General features: G+C 47.6%; 1 protein-coding gene and 1 pseudogene across 1 annotated transcript in view; both read left to right on the top strand.

The window, feature by feature from the left end:
• Nucleotides 1-6,355: 6,355 nt before the first annotated feature.
• On the top strand, nt 6,356-6,536 carry LOC141160254 (U2 spliceosomal RNA; annotated as a pseudogene).
• Nucleotides 6,537-7,977: 1,441 nt separating this feature from the next.
• Nucleotides 7,978-17,482, top strand: part of PDE4DIP (phosphodiesterase 4D interacting protein) — a 738,656-nt gene continuing 729,151 nt past the window's right edge. The window contains exon 1 of the mRNA XM_073644096.1: nt 7,978-8,362. Coding sequence (XP_073500197.1) covers nt 8,216-8,362 — 147 coding nt within the window. The 5' untranslated portion in view covers nt 7,978-8,215. The remainder of the gene's footprint in view (nt 8,363-17,482) is intronic.

Genomic DNA, 17,482 nt, shown 5'->3' on the forward strand with positions numbered 1-17,482 from the left:
AATGTGTTCCTGCTAGATTTTTTCAACACAGAAGGGGATTGTGCAATACTGCAAGATGTCCAAGAACAGGCTGTGTTAGAGATGAAACGGTTTTACACACCTTTTGGAACTGTTTTTATGCCCAAAATGTCTGGAAAGAAGTTGGAAGTCTTTTAAAGTTTGTTACTGGTCTTAAGTTTTTAAATCACGAAGTAATTTTGTATGGAAATTTTACATGTCAATCAAAAGAAAAAGAAAGAGTCATCTGGATAATGATAAATGGAATAAAGAATGCGCTATGGAAAGTCCGAAATATATTGCTTTTTAAAAGAGATTTTATAAGTGAAAATGAATGCACAAAATTAGCACTAAGTGAAATATATATTTATTACCTGTTAGCAGGGTCGGACTGGGGTGTCTGGGGCCCACAGGGAGAACTGACTCTAGGGGCCCACCTACAGCCATATGCAAATATCTGTTATCCGCTATCCCTGTTATAGTGGAGCATTGAGTGGCGGCTCCTGCACATCAACTGTGCGACACTAACTGGGATGTAGAATTACTGTAGTTTGCAATAAAGGGGTTCTTTGGTTAAAACAAGTTATCACCGATCCATGGGCTCTACAGGATAGATGATAACTTATTTATCGTTTGGGTCCGAACATTGGAAAACGCACCTATCGGAAGAATGGGGAAGTTTTATCCCTGACAGGACACTTATCCCCATTTTAAAATGCAGCGACAGCTGGGACGTCTGACCGCAGCTCTATTCATTCTCTTGGGGGCTTCCAAAAAAGAGCAGCGCTCACAGCCACTGAAGGAATGAATGGATCAGTGGTCGCATCTCACATGCCGCTCCAGTCTAATGGGGAGAAAAGCTCCACATTCTGCCAATTGTGTCCCAGCGGTCAGACCCCCACCAATCAATATTATCACTGATCCTGTGGAGAGGTGATTACTTGTTTTCACCGGAGAACCCCTGTAAGTGCATCTCTGCCGCTCTGGTCCAAGTATTTAATCTCTAAAGCAACGGCCCCACTATCAATATTTGGTCAGTATCCGGTCAGTATTTTTTTTTTCAGGAGTGGGAGCCAAAACCAGGTAAGGAACAATCAGAGAAAAGGTAGAATAGAAACAAGTCACCAATTCTGCATTTATCACCCACTACTTGATTTGGCAACGACTCCTGAGAAAAAATACTAACCAAATACTAATGGTGGGGCTGTGGCCTAATGGAAAAAAATCTTTTCCTAGTTAATATCAGCAAGAACAAAATGACCGCCATACACAACACAGTTCACTATATCAACACCAATAATACCACATACAAAAGGGACAAATATCGCCATACAATGACTAGATCACATATTACAACCACATAGTGACCGAATAATACCACATACAAGGAACAAATATGGCCACACCATGACCAGACCACATATTACCACCCCAAAGTGACCAAATACTACAATACTGATCATGAATACAAACCACAATACTAACAACCCTGTTATTACCACCAGCGACATTATACACAGGAGCTCTGTATATAGTGTCAGTGTACAGGTAACACAGTGATCACCAGTGACATTATACACAGGAGCTCTGTATGTAGTGTCATTGTACAGGTAATACAGTGATCACCAGTGATATTATACACAGGAGCTCTGTATATTGTGTCAGTGTACAGGTAACACAGTGATCACCAGTGACATTATAAACAGCAGCTCTGTATATAGTGTACAGGTAATACAGTGGTCACCAGTGACATTATGCACAGAAGCTCTGTATATAGTGTATACGTAATACAGTGATCACCAGTGACATACACAGGAGCTCTGTATATACTATATACACACGTGGTCAGAATTGTTGGTACCCCTCGTTTAATGAAAGAAAAACCCACAATGGTCACAGAAATAACTTGAATCTGACAAAAGTAATAATAAATTAAAAATCTATGAAAATGAAGAAATGAAAGTCAGACATTGCTTTTCTGCTTCCACAGAATTTTAAAAAAAATTAAACTCATGAAATAGGCCTGGAAAGAAATGATGGTACCCCTGAAAATAATGTGACAAAAGGGACATGTTAAATCAAGTTGTGTCCACTAATTAGCATCACAGGTGTCTACAATCTTGTAATCAGTCAGTGGGCCTGTATATAGGGCTACAGATACTGTGAGGTTTGGTGACATGGTGTGTACCACACTCAACATGGACCAGAGGAAGCAAAGGAAAGAGTTGTGTCAGGAGATTAGAAAGAAAATTATAGACAAGCATGTTAAAGGTAAAGGTTATAAGACCATCTCCAAGCAGCTTTATGTTCCTTTGACTACAGTGTCACATATTATTCAGAAACTTAAGATCCATGGGACTGTAGCCAACCTCCCTGGACGTGGCCACAGGAGGAAAATTGATGACTAATCAAAGAAACGGATAATATGAATGGTAACAGAAGAGTACAGGAAAACTTCTAAAGACATTAAAGGTGAACTTCAAGCTCAAGGAACATCAGTGTCAGATCGTACTATCCATCATTGTTTGATCCAAAGTGGACTTCATGGGAGATGACCAAGGAGAACACCATTGTTGAAAAAAAAAATAATAAAAAAGCCAGACTGGAATTTGACAAACTACATGTTGACAAGCGACAAAGCTTCTGGAAGAATGTATTATGGATAGATGAGACAAAAATGGAAGTTTTTGGCAAGGCACATCAGCTCTATGTTCACAGATGGAAAAATGAAGCATATCAAGAAAAGAACACTGTCCCTACTGTGAAACATGGGGGAGGCTGTTATGTTCTGGGGCTGCTCTGCTGCATCTGGCACAAGGTGTCTTGAATCTGTGCAGGGTACAATGAAATCTCAAGACTATCAAGGGATTCTAGTGAGAAATGTGCTGCCCAGTGTCAGAAAGCTTGGTCTCAGTCGCAGGTCATGGGTCTTGCAACAGGATAATGACCCAGGAATGGCTAAGAGGAAAACATTGGACTATTCTGAAGTGGCCTTCTATGAGCCCTGACCTAAATCCTATTGAGCATCTTTGGAAAGAGCTGAAACATGCCGTCTGGAAAAGGCAACCTTCAAACACGAGACAACTGGAGCAGTTTGCTCATGAGGAGTCGGCCAAAATACCTGTTGAGAGGTGCAGAAGTCTCATTGACAGTTACAGGAATCGTTGGATTGCAGTGATTTCCTCAAAAGGTTGTTCAACAAAATATTAAGTTAAGAAGAACCATCATTTCTGTCCAGGCCTATTTCATGAGGTTAATTTTTTTTTAAATTCTGTGGAAGCAGAAAAGCAATGTCTGACTTTCATTTGTTCATTTTCAAAAATTTGTAATTTATCAGACTCAAGTTATTTGTGTGACCATTGTGGGTTTTTCTTTCATGAAACGAGGGGCACCAACAATTTTGACCACGTGTGTAGTGTAAGTGTACATGTAATACACTGACTCACCAGTTACGTCTCTAGGTGAAGTCCTTCATCTTCGCTTTTCTTCTTCATCAGGCACAGTCCGCCATCACTTCTTCCAGCCAGGAATCGTCTCTGCAGAAAATAACACACAGTTACCAATAACTGATCTCTTCTAGAGAATATTCATACTTTTCCCCCCTGACTTCTACACTATACCAGTTGAATAAAAAAAAGCAACATAGTGCCATCCTGCACAGTAACAGGACTCCTCTTTTGTCCCATTCCATGGAAAACAGTTTCCTAAAATGTAAATAATATTATAGAAGTAATAATGTAATAATAATAATTGGAATCTAAAGTAATAATGTTCCCCACCGGCCACCATAAACTAATAAAGTATGTTCCTCAATCTGGCCCCCAAACAGTAATTAAGTCCCTTGTCCAGCCAGGCACCCCATATGTCCCTTCTGGCCCCCATATGTCCAGGGTGGCCTCTCCATATATTTATCCTAGCCCACATGTATCGAGCCTGCCCTCCCCCCCATATATCCATCTTAGCCCCCCATGTGGCCAGCCTGCCCCCCCCACATATCCATCCTTGCCTCCATGTTTCCAGCCTGCCCCCCTATATATCCATCCTGGACTCCATGTATCCATCCTGACACCCCCTGCATATATCCCTTCTGGCCCCCATTTGTCCAGTGTGACCCCTCCATATATTTATCCTAGCACACGTGTATCGAGCCTGCCCCCTCCCATATACCCATCCTAGCCCCCCATGTGGCCAGCCTGCCCCCCCCATATCCATCCTTGCCTCCATGTTTCCAGCCTGCCCCCCCATATATCCATCCTGGACTCCATGTGTCCAGCCTCCCCCCCCCATATATCCATCCTGCCCTTCCCTCCTGCATATATTCATCCTGACACCCCCCCATATGTCCATCCTGCCCCCCCATATATCCATCTTGGACTCCATGTGTCCAGTCTGCCCCCCCATATATCCATCCTGGCCTCCATGTGTCCAGCCTGCCCCCATATACCCATCCTGCCCACCCCCCTTTGCCTGGGTCAAGCCAGGGTCCCGCCTTGTGTGTCCAGCCAGGGCCCCCCCTTGTGTGTCCAGCCAGGGCCCCCCCTTGTGTGTCCAGCAGGGCTCCCCCTTGTGTGTCCAGCCAGGGCCCCCCCTTGTGTGTCCAGCCAAGGCCCCCCCTTGGGTGTCCAGCTGGGCCCCCCCTTGTGTGTCCAGCCAGGGTTCCCCCCTTGCGTGTCCAGCCAGGGTTCCCCCTTGTGTATCCAGCCAGGGCTCCCACCTCGTGTATCCAGCCAGGGCTCCCGCCTCGTGTGTCCAGCTTGGCCCCAGCTCGTGTGTCCAGCTTGGCCCCCCTCGTGTGTCCAGCTTGGCCCCCCCTTGTGTGTCCAGCTTGGCCCCCCCTCGTGTGCCCAGCCAGGGTTCCCCCTTGTGTGTCCAGCTGGGCCCCCCCTTGTGTGTCCAGCCAGGGTTCCCCCTTGTGTGTCCAGCCAGGGTTCCCCCTTGTGTGTCCATCCAGGGCCCCCCCTTGTGTGTCCAGTCGGCTCCCCCTTTGTGTGTCCAGCTGGGCCCCCCTTGTGTGTCCAGCCAGGGTTCCCCCTTGTGTGTCCAGGCAGGGTCCCCCCTCTGTGTACAGCAAGGGCCCCCCCTTGTGTGTCCAGTCGGCTCCCCCTTGTGTGTCCAGCTGGGCCCCCCCTTGTGTGTCCAGCCAGGGTTCCCCCCTTGTGTGTCCAGCCAGGGCTCCCGCCTCGTGTATCCAGCCAGGGCTCCCCCCTCGTGTGTCCAGCTTGGCCCCCCTCGTGTGTCCAGCTTGGCTCCCTCTCGTGTATCCAGCCAGGGTTCCCCCTCGTGTGTCCAGCCGGGGTTCCCCCTCGTGTGTCCAGCTGGGCCCCCCTTGTGAGTCCAACCAGGGCTCCCCCTTGTTTGTCCAGCCAGGGTCCCCCCTTGTGTGTCCAGTCGGCTCCCCCCTTGTGTGTCCAGCTTGGCCCCCCTTGTGTGTCCAGCTCGGCCCCCCTTGTGTGTCCACCTGGGCCTCCTCTTTTGTGTACAGCCAGGGTTCCCCCTTGTGTGTACAGCAAGGGCCCCCCCTTGTGTGTTCAGTCGGCACCCCCCTTGTGTGTCCAGCTGGGCCCCCCCTTGTGTGTCCATCCAGGGTTCCCCCCTTGTGTGTCCAGCCAGGGTTCCCCCCTTTTGTGTCCAGTTGGCTCCCCCTTGTGTGTCCAACTGGGCCCCCCTTGTGTGTCCAGCTGGGCCCCGCTTGTGTGTCCAGCCAGGGTTCCCCCCTGTGTGTCCAGCCAGGACCCCCCCCTTTTGTGTCCAGTCGGCTAACCCCTTGTGTGTCCAGCCAGGCTACCCCCTTGTGTGTCTGTCCAGCTGGGCCCCCCCTTGTGTGTCCCACTGGGCTTCCCCTTGTGTGTCCAGCCAGGGGCCCAGACCATTACACACGCACACACACACACACACACACCTCTTACCTTCCTGCGCTCCCGTGCGGTGTCCTCCTTCTCCTGAGTTGCGCGCCTCCTTCACAGCAGGCGCATGACGATGACGTCATACGCCGGCCGGCGAAGGGAGACGCGCAGCTTCAGCTGCTTCACAGGGACGTGCGCCGCGGTGGTTCAGGTAATGAACGCCGTGTGCGCGTGTCCCTCCATACACTGTGCCTGCGCTTTTAAAGGGCCCGTGCCCCTTAAAACCGCAGGATTTTTTTTTTTGCTCTCTTCTCCCTCCTCTCCTCTGCAGCAGGGGGCGGGGCCCAACGGGAAAATTCCCGGTATCCCGCCAGCCCAGACCGACCCTGCCTGTTAGTTCTGAAGAGAATTGGGGAAAAAAGAGTCAAGAGTCTATGGAACTTTCATCTGTGGAACCTGGTAATATGAACAGATTATAATTCAAGAGAAATATTAGAAGAGAAATAACAACTGAAATATAAGAACAAAATGAAAAAGAAAAAATCTGTTCTTATCAGTTTAATATCTGATACGTCCCTTATCTGGGGACCATATATTAAATGGATTTTTAGAACAGGGAGATGGAAAAAGAGCTTGCTCTGTCCACTCCACGCATTGACTTGGTATTGCAGTATCTCCAGGAGCGGTGCACCCCCTTCTTAATGCAGTTTCTAAAATCAGAAAGAATTGAATTCAATGCATTTTGTTGATTTTGCTTGTTTGTCGGATTTTTGGGTGGACTTTTTGGCTTTTCTTTTCTTCCTCTCATTGGATTTTTCATGTTACACGTTGCAGAAGCCAGATGACAAACTCATTTTGGTTCACTTTTAGCAATTCTGCATTGTATTGTACTGCATTGCATTGTACTGTAATGCAATGCTATCTATCTAGCTATCCCCTCTTTCCTTCATTTTGGATAAACAGCCATATTAGGCAAGGATTTTGGAGTTTTCACCTAACTACAGGTGGTGAGATAAGCTGCACAATATAGTTGTCCTTTTGGTATATTGTTGCACACACACCATCTATTTAGCAAATGCCCTTGTTATCAACTGCAGCTGTTTAAACTCACCTGAGCCAACAAGTAGATGCGCTGGTGACCCTGCGCTTAAAATTTCTTTTTTGGCTTGCTACAATGACTTTTCTGAAATGTTGTCTCCCTCTGGTGGAGCATTGACTTCTTTAATTTCATGCCTGCAGATTATAAAAAATAACCAAAAAAGTTTAGTCTGTGGCGTTCTTTTAAAGTGCTGCCTATGGCTGTCTCTGTGAGCTTCTTAGTGGTGTTCAGCCAGCCAGGTGTCCTGCCTGCAGTAGATGGAATGTGGCAATGGAACACTGCGCGTGTCACAATAGGCTCTGACCCTTATCTGGCTGCGCAAGGCAGCCATGTTCAGTCTGCTGAACAACCAGCAGCAGGCAATCATATCAGAATGTACAAATATATGAGGGGACAGTACAGAGATCTTTCTTTTTAAACTTAGGCTTGCAATTATAACAAGGGGGCTTCTTCTGTTTCTAGAGGAAAGAAGGTTTAATCATAATCACAGATGGTGATTCTTTACTGTAAGAGCAGTGAGACTATGGAACTCTCAGCCATATGATGTTGTAATGGTTGCCTCACTACAAAAATACAAAGATGGACTGAATGCTTTTCTTGAAAAATGTAATGTTACAGCTTTTGGCGCTAAATTCTGTGATGAGACTTTGATCCAGGGAACTAGTCTGATTGGCATATGTGGAGTCGGGAAGAAGTTTTCCCTTTAATATGGGGTAATTACTAGCACCTGCCTCAAGGAGTTATTGCCTTTCTCTGGATCAACATGTTAGACATAAGACCATCGAGTTCACCTATTATCTTCAACCTTAAAAAAACTATTAATTTCTTACAATGACACTTGTTTACTGCAAGGCAAAGAACATAGCAAATGTTCAGGTTGTGTGACATGTTAGCCAAAGTAACAGCTGCCTCAATAGAAGTCAGAGTGCAGCTCCAGTGACAGCTCTCCACTGGTATCAGCTTTCAGCACTTGTGCCTGTAAAGGATTTATGACAGTTGTCTGCTACAGATTCCATAAATATCTCCCTGAAGTTAAAAAAGAAAAAGCAACTGGTCTCCGAACACTGTACTGTTCAGCTGAACTAATCTCTGAAGGATACACGGACGTCTTAGCTCCAAGTCAGCTGAGAGCTTTTCACTATGATTTCATAGTAGCTGAAATGCACACTTTTATGTTTTTGCGTGTTTTTGTTTTGTAGAATAGAGTTTGTATACAGTGAGATATATATTATTTAAAATATGCTAAAGTGTAGAAAAAGAAAGATCTAAATACATAATGACCATGTCTATCGGATACCGAACATTGTCGCAACACCTAAATGATCTAAAGAAAGAAAATTTTAGCCTCAAATTGAGGATCTACTTCCTGGAAGAACGAATCCAGCATAAGTTTGAAGAAAGTAGCAATGATGTCTACAAAAGTGTAAGTAATTATGACATCACATATTTTCTTGTTAAGTAGGTCATGCTGCCATTAAGCAGTGTAAAGTCTATCTATCTATCTATCTATCTATCTATCTATCTATCTAGCAAGTAATACCGAATTCCCTTTTTAATGCCCAATATTGGTGTGATATAGATGATTGTGATGTGAGTAATTTTGGTAATTAATAAAAAACATGCTGCCACTCTGATGCGTTTCTGAGCTTGAAGATTCTTACTTACCCATGGATGCTACAGTCCATTTTGCGTTTTTCTTGGATATTTACCGTCTGTCAGCGACATGGGTTGATGTACGCTCATTATAGAAATGGTAGTCTACATTTTGCCCGGTGAGGCTCCTCTTTCCTTGCATATTTTGTGATGTGAATAGTTACTATGTAAATGTTTTATATTATGTGTGGTCTCATTTACAACAGAGTAAATTGATAGCGGAGATTGGATTTTTCGTTGGGAAAACCCATTTTGTAAAACCTGTCCTTGATATCAGCTTCACCCCACATGCTGATTTTTTGTCCCCTACTAATGTGAAGCAGCAGCAGCAGATTTGGGAGCGATTTCCCAGAACACTGCCTTCAATGCTCTATTCTAGTTATAAAAAGAATGTGTTTATGTATTTGGTTGTTTCCTTATAAAAGTAATTTTTTGATGTTTACAAAACATGGAAAAAGGAAAAGATCTCTGCTCTCTATAGATGGAAAACAAAACATTTAACATCCCAATAGGACTATATTGCATATGGAGTCCTCACTATTAGCTGGGATCCGAGCCACAAGAAATATCCTACTGACAAATTGTTATAAAACTCCTATGGAAATAGCTTTCAAAGTGACCATCTTGGAGGGATGTTACTCCCAATGTAGTGTCCCCAAATACACAAAATACTATGGCACTCGTACGTTAGCTAACATCATCAAAATGATTGATAATTTGACATACTCTTGAATGGCAATCTAATGGACGTGTGAAAACTCCTATATTTTTGTGATAACTAGGGCAAGGGGAGAATCCTTGAACAATTTAATCATTTTTTTATGCTTTTGTTTTTCCTTCACAGTTTGCAAGAGCCATAACTTTTTATTTTTTCCATCTCTGACCAGCCAACACGACAGTTTGTCTACCCAGTCGGCAGTATGCTAAAATCAGCAGCCAGAAGACAACACACTACTTAGCATTCGCAGTGCAGGCACAGATGACCTTGTATGTCAGCATAATACTAAAATCCTCTACCACCGCTATCTGTCTGCGCAAAATTAAAAACAAGCCCTAAATGCTGAAATATCATACCAGAAATAGTCATTTTCAAGTCAATTCAGTATGCAGTGTTCAGAGAGCTATATCACTGATCACTAGCACTTCCATTGTCATTGCTAGGGTCCTATAAATGAGGGGTACAGACTCCATGGAATATGTCCCCACATACACACACATCAATACCATACTGCGGTTATATATTAGCTTCATACCATTACTGAACAAAATGTACTATACATAAACAAAGCCATTTTAACAATTATACCACCATACAAGGCTCTAAGGAAGGACTGAAATATATTACCAAAATACAATTCACCACTGCAATAAGAAACATCAGGTTTACTAAGTTAGGGACTTGGGTGCTGTTTTTCCTAAATTAACCAATCCAAAACATGACTAAATAAATATTGTTGTTCAGTGTCAATTATTTGCCATAATTGGCAATGGTCGTTATTAATGGCATTTTGATAACATCCGTCTGGTTTAAGTCAGAGACGTGATTAATGTCTGCATCCTTGGTGATCTAGGAAAGTGAAGCACTAGTGTTAATAACCTTGTGATCTAGTGAAGAGGAAGGTTTAAAGGGAATCTGTCAGCAACTGAAAGCAGTATGATGAAGAGTCTGAGAGCCTGATTCCAGTGATTGTCACTTACTAGGCTGTATATTTCTGTTTCAATAAAATTTGTGTTTTATTAGCAGGAGATTATCACTACAGGTTTAGCTTCATGCCTCCTAGTCACCTGCTCTGTGTAACCTAGGCCCCACCGCTGATTAGCAGTTTTTTTGTCAATGTACAGTGTACACAGACAGATGCTAAATAGTGGTGTGGGCATGTTTGTGCAGGGCTTAGCATTCTGTTTATCTGCAGCAGAGAAAATAGTCAAAATGATAGCATGCAGACCAGCAAGTGAAATCTAGCAGGAATCAGGGACTCAGCCCCTACATCATACTACTGTCAGATTACCTATCAAAAACCTGCTGATAAATTTCCTTTAATGGCAATATACCTGGTTATCTAAGGAAGAGAAAAAGCCAATGTCAGCATCCCTAGTGATCTAGGGCATGGGAAAAAGCTAATGTTGCATAACTGATTACGAGGTGTTTGGGGGGAACAAACTGAGCAAATGCCTGAGGCCCCCATCCCCAAAAGGACCCATTGCCAGGGGCATAATGATCGTGGAGGACAGGGGCCTTCTGGTGCAAGCACTATTTTCAGGTGGATCTGCATCACCAAATGCACATTCAGTCGCAAAGTATTGCGGAGCAGAGAGCCACTGATCGGGGCATTTGGGGAAAAATTAGGCAATTGCTCAGGGCCACCAACTCGCAAACAGTCGCAAACTAAAGCATTATGATTACAGTCATAGAGAGTGCGACTGCAACCAGGCCTGTGCAGGAAGGAGACCTGCTGGGGTGACCACAATTTTCTGCTGGATCTGCATCCTCGATTGTACATTCAGTCAAAAAGTATTACAGAACAGAATGGGAATATTATTACAGTATTGGGTTATGGGGATATTATTACTGTATAGGGCCAATTGGGGGACATCATTACTCTATGGGGACAACTGAAAAACATTATTACTGTAAAGAGTCAATTGAGAGACATTATTAGTACTGTATAGTGTTCAGGGGCTGGCTGGAAAATTTTAGCCTGTCGGGGGCAAACACACAACAGTGGCCCTTGAGTAGCGGCCCATCATTAGTATATTTACAACTGCCATTAAAAGACCGTGATTGGTGGTGCTTTCACAATGGGATTGTACAGGCATGTACAATCCTAGATATAAGAGTTTGTTGCTCCATAATGCCTTGGCACTTCACAAACAAATTGTGTCCCAGTCCATAAGTGTTGTACTGGGTAAATTCCATTGAGCTCGCTTGCAGGCCGCAGGCCTTCGCTGTCTCCATGTCCTCAGTTCCATGACCAGCCACACACACATCAGAGGACACCCGATTCGTTTTCACAAATTCAACTCTACTGGACTGTTCAAGTGTATCAGTCTTTAAAAAGAACCTGTCCTGTCTACTATGTACACTGCCTCCATTGCATTGTTAGTGATGCAATGTGCATCACTAACACGCTTTTTTCATTAAAATTGGTGCTAATATCATGAGTATATAGCACTTTATATAGTAATATCATACCTACTCGTTTAGTCATAGGGGTGTGATTCCTCGCATTCAGTCACGGTTGGTGCCGCCCACGCCATTTGAATTTTGCGCTGAAGTAAGTATAGGGGGCGCTTGTGACGCGCCCCTGGGCCTGTGTCGCGCTGCGTTGCGCACGCGGGAGCTTACCCGGAGCCGGATCTGTTTAGGGTTGTAGTCTCGTGGCGGTGACCCGGTCCGTGCCCAGGGAGTCAAACTGGACGGCAGTCTGTTAGCGGTAGAAAATGGTTGATGACTACGCCACCCGTTGAATGCAGCCAGGGGGCTGCTGCTGCAGGGCAGACCGCTGAGGCCGGTGGAAGGATGGTGCAGCGTGATAGTATAACCCCCAACGGGAGGGGTATGGCCTCAGGGCAGCCGACGTGGATGATGGGGGTAGCAGGAACCACTCAGAGACGGTATGGTAGCGTTCAGGGTCTTTACTGGTAACAACGATAGACCCTCCCGGAGTACTTGCTAGCGAACGGGGCCTGGTCAGTCCTTGAGCAGATGGGATCTCCCCTGGCCAGGCGTAGTTGTAGGCCTCCCAAGCTGACTGTACTCTTCTGGCTACCTTGCTAGAAGCTGATGTAAGTAGCCCACGTCCCTGAGTGTACCGTGTGGTGCTCACCCGTATGGCCGGTGACTCGGGGCCTTCTAATGGCTTCCGCTCCACGATGGCGGTGCTGGTCCCACGCGTGTGACCGGGCCTTCGGGCTTCTGGGCCAGGGGACCTGAAATCCCCTGCCTGACGGATTCTGCTGCTGGGTAGAAGTTAGTCCCCACAGCCTCGGACTCCGGGTCCGGTAAAGAATCTTCTTAGTCAGGGCGAGCTCTTTAGCTGCCAGCCCCTGACTCCTTGTGACTCTGCTGCTTCCTATGCTGCTCTTGTCTCTACTCTTCCTGGACTCACTAACCCTGCCTCAGCCCCGGGTTTATACAGGGGAAGTTCTTCCCCTCCCAAGGCTGGGCAGGAGGTGTGGCATGCACAGGATCCCTGACCAAAGGACCTCCCACCTGCTCTCAGACGTAATATCTCTATCACTGTGACAACCAGACCCCTGGGGTGTCACACTCCCCCCTAGTGAAATTTAGTACTCCGGGACTAAACACTTTTTAGAAAAATATAACAAGGTATATCAAAGAACAATAAAATACAATAAGGAAACACAATAAGATGGTCACGGATGTCCGCAACCGGGTGCAGTCTTTGAAGAAAAGTAAAGGTGTCCATTTCACCAACACAGGGAGACGTAACCAGGTAGGGGTCTGTCCTACCCCGAGTCCTTAACAGTCTCTAGTCCATCCTGGGTTACGCTCCAACTATATACAAAGGATTCCCGGTAAATCCACCGAAGACTCCTAAAAACAACTAGAAACACAAAATTACACACAAGCAACAATAAACAGGTAAATATTGTAAAACAACTTAAACATTTAGATCCTCCAACGTGCGGGTAACTGGCCTCTAGTGGCCCTAGTGGACCTACGGAGCTGACTGTCTGGCCCTGAACTACAGGGTGTAGGAGCTGTCAAGGGTAAACTGGGCAGCTGTCTACCGGCTCTTTGTCTCACTAGGGGTACGGCAGGCTCACTATAAGCAGAGGGTGGATTCTCCTGTTCCGCTTGGGTGGAGTCTTCTGCCTCCTGGACCGGCTGCTCTTCCAGCTCTACCCGTTGCTCCGTAGGTTCTTGGGATGATGGTTGGAGGAAGGTGAGTACGGGTACCACAACTGCACCATTGACTTGAGTCCAAGACCGAGGGAAGTCCCCGAGCACGGTACTAACCATATCTTCCCTTTCTTCCACGGGTCGATGGTCTTCCTGTTCCTCCTCAGGGTTCCTCAGTTGTTCGGGGCACTTCTTCAGGTGGTCCCGGGATACAATGGCTGTGGTTTCCCCTCCGTCTTTACTGATGGTACAGACCTTCGGGTTCTCGTGGCTTGAGGGCAGTACGGTGTACGGGTCCTTCTCCCACTGGTCGTCCAACTTGTGGAGCCGTCTCTTCCTCTTCAAGACCTGCTCTCCGGGTACCAGGGGAACAGCGGGAGCATACTGGTTGTAAGTCTTCTTTTGTCTTTCCCTAGCCTGACAGAGACTTCGCTCCACGCTCTCCTGTACTTTCCGGTACTGCTGCTGCCTCTCTGTGTCCCAGTCCGTTTCTGGTGAAGTGTCCTCGGGCGTCAGGACTCCCATTTCCAGGTCAACAGGTAACTTACCAGGTCTTGCCCTCATTAGGTAAGCCGGGGTACAGTTGGTGGAACCTACCGGGATGTGGTTGTATAGGTCCACCAGATCGGGCAACTTCTCAGGCCACAGACTGCGTTCTTCCAGGGGCAACGTTTTTAGAAGATCCATTACCACCTGGTTCATTTTCTCACAAAGTCCATTAGTTTGCGGATGGTAGGGTGTCGTCCTTATCTTCCGGCAGCCATACAGATTGCAGAATTCCTGGAAGACCTCCGCTTCAAAGGCAGGTCCCTGGTCCGTCAGCACTTGGTCCGGGTACCCGTGTGGACGGCAAAAGTGCTGCTGGAAGGCTCTAGCTGCTGTTCGAGCCGTTAAGTCCTTGACGGGGACGACAACCAGAAACCGGGAGTAATGATCCACGATGGTTAACGCGTAGACGTAGCCACTTCTGCTGGGGGTCAGTTTTACATGATCCAAGGCTACCAGTTCCAACGGTTGCCGGGTGACGATGGACTGCAGGGGAGTCTTCTGGCTGGCCCGGTCCTTCCTTCTCAGATTGCACGGGCCACAGTCTCTGCACCACTTCTCGATGGTTCCCCTCATGCCTACCCAGTGGAACCGCTCGCGCAGCAGGAACTCCAGCTTTTTCCACCCGAAGTGTCCAGCTCCGTCGTGGTATGCCTCCATCACCATGGCTGCGTCTCTTCGTGGCACCACTACTTGCCAGAGTAGTTCATGCGTCCTGGAGTTAACCATTCTGCGGCACAACTTCCCCTTGTAAAGGAACAGTCGACTCTTCTCTGCCCATAGTTGTTTGGCTTCCTCTGGAGCGTCTGATTCCAGGCTAGCCTCCGGGCGAGTCAGCATCTCCTTCACCAGTCGGACGGCAGGGTCGCTGTCTTGCGTTTCCGCCCAGTTGTAGTGAGGTAAGGGGTTCAACGTAGCAGCCTGCTTACTCCTTACCCGGTGGGAATACTGGATAGTCCCATGACGGTGGAACGCAGGGAGTTCAACTTCTTCCAGTCCCTCCGGATCTTCTCCTCCGTCCGGCAGGTTGGGCATCCTGGACAGGGCGTCCGCGTTGGTATTGGAGCGCCCTGCCCGGTATTTAATTGTGAACTCGTAGTTGGACAGACGGGCCATCCACCTCTGCTCCAGGGCACCGAGTCTTGCCGTGTCCAGGTGTGTCAGCGGGTTGTTATCCGTGTATACGGTGAAAAGGGAAGAAGCGAGGTAATGCCTAAAGCGCTCGGTGACTGCCCATACCACGGCCAGGAACTCTAGCTTAAATGAGCTGTAATTTTCGGGGTTCCTTTCGGTGGGTCGCAGTTTTCGGCTGGCATAGGAGATTACTCGTTCTCTCCCCTGCTGAATCTGGGACAGTACGGCTCCTAGCCCGATGTTACTGGCGTCGGTGTAGAGGATGAAGGGCTGGCTATAGTCCGGGTACGCCAAGATTTCATCCCCCGTGAGGGCCATCTTCAGCTGGCGGAAGGACTCTTCTTCTAGCTTTTCCCATTTGAAGGGCGGCTTCTGGTTCTTGGCCTTCCGGGACTGGCCTATCAGGAGGTCCTGCATAGGTGCTGCCTTTTTGGTGAAACCGGGAATAAACCTTCGGTAGTAGCCTACCAACCCTAGGAACTGCCGCACTTCTTTTACGCTGGAGGGGCTTGGCCATCCCTTAATTGCGGTGATCTTATCGGGGTCGGGAGCCACTCCGTCAGCGCTCACCACGTGTCCCAGGTATTGCACCTTTGGTTTCAGGAGGTGACACTTGGAGGGTTTCACCTTTAGGCCGTAACTCGCCAGAGCTTCGAACACCTCCGCCAGGTGTTTCAGGTGGTCCTCATAAGTTTTGGAGTATACGATGACATCGTCCAGGTACAACAGGACCGTCTCGAAGTTTCTGTGGCCCAGACAGCACTCCATTAATCGTTGGAAGGTTCCTGGGGCGTTGCAGAGTCCGAACGGCATGCAGGTGAACTCGCTAAGTCCCATCGGGGTGGTGAATGCGGTCTTCTCCCGGTCCGCCTCTGCTACAGGAACCTGCCAGTACCCGCTAGTGAGATCCAAGGTAGAGAAGAAGTTAGCAGATCTTAAAGCAGCCAATGACTCCTCTATCCTTGGTAAGGGGTACGCATCCTTGTGTGTGATACGGTTGATTTTCCGGTAATCTACACACATCCTCATGGTGTTGTCTTTCTTTTTGACTAAAACTAGTGGGGCTGCCCAGGGGCTACAGCTATCCCGGATTACCCCAGCCTCCTTCATGTCTCTAAGCATCCCCTTGGCGTGTTGGTAATGTGCAGGGGGTACGGGTCGATACCTCTCTTTTATGGGAGGATGATCTCCCGTGGGGATGCGGTGTTCTACCCCCTTGACTCGCCCGAAGTCTAACGGGTGTTTACTAAACACTCTCTCATACTCTTGAACCACCCGATAGACTCCTTGTTTCTGGTGTGAGGGAGTGGAGTCAGTACCCAGATGTAGTTGCTGACACCAGTCCTCCATGTCTTTCTTAGAGCCGTTACCTTCCTCCGGGTGAGATGGAGGCAAGGGTTCCACAGATTGTATAGAATTTTGATTAGTGGTATATAATTTGGCTAGCGTGGCATACCGGGGCAGGTACACTTCCCTCTCCCCGATATTTATTATGCGAACGGGCACCCTCCCATGGCGTACATTGACCACCCCCCGTGCTGTCAAAATGGTGGGCCTACTGTCTGAGTAAACTGGTTCTACCATTGCCTGGTAATCTCTACCTCTCAGACCAATAGCTGCCCGGCACCAAATCATCATTTCACTTTTTGGGGGCATGGCAATAGGAAAAGGGTCACACATTCTTACGCTACCAATCTCACCGCCGGAGAGTTCCACTTGTTGCCGTTGCATCAGTGCCCGGATCTCTTTCTGGAGCACCCGCTGCTCGCCGGAGCTGGCATTCTTGGCAACCTGCTGTAAAAGGAAAATCACCTCTGCAAGACAATTTTCAATTACATTAGTTCCTAGAGTTATTTTTGGGTGACTCTCATGTTTGTCAATATCTACAATGATCAGTCCCTGTGCGGCCAGTTCGACTCTACCAATTTTGATGGTCACCTCTTTAAATCCGATCTGTGGCACGGGCTGACCATTGCTGGCGATGATACTCAAGTCGTCGTCAGGGTAGCGGGTAATATCCGAGTCATTCCAGTACTGCTTGAAGAGCACGTACGGGATGGTGGTGACCTGTGACCCGGTGTCCAGTAGGGCACTCATGGGAATGCCATCCAGTACCACAGGCAAGACTGGACGTCCTCCCACATATCTGTCGCGCCAGTTCGATGGGCCTGGTGATCTTTTTCCTGGGGGTTGGCCCTCTACCCCAGGTTGTGCCCGTTTAAAGAACAGTACCTTTCCATATGTCCGGGTTGATTGCAGCGGCGGCAGATGGGTCGTCCGTCCTCGCTGTATCGGTCACTGGGTCTTCCTCTGGCCGGTGGGGTCCTCCTTGGTCGACGCCAC

The sequence above is a fragment of the Phyllobates terribilis genome, unplaced genomic scaffold (assembly GCF_046119375.1).
Source record: "Phyllobates terribilis strain yellow unplaced genomic scaffold, ASM4611937v1 Scaffold_8__6_contigs__length_399053987, whole genome shotgun sequence".
NCBI classification, from domain to species: domain Eukaryota; kingdom Metazoa; phylum Chordata; class Amphibia; order Anura; family Dendrobatidae; genus Phyllobates; species Phyllobates terribilis.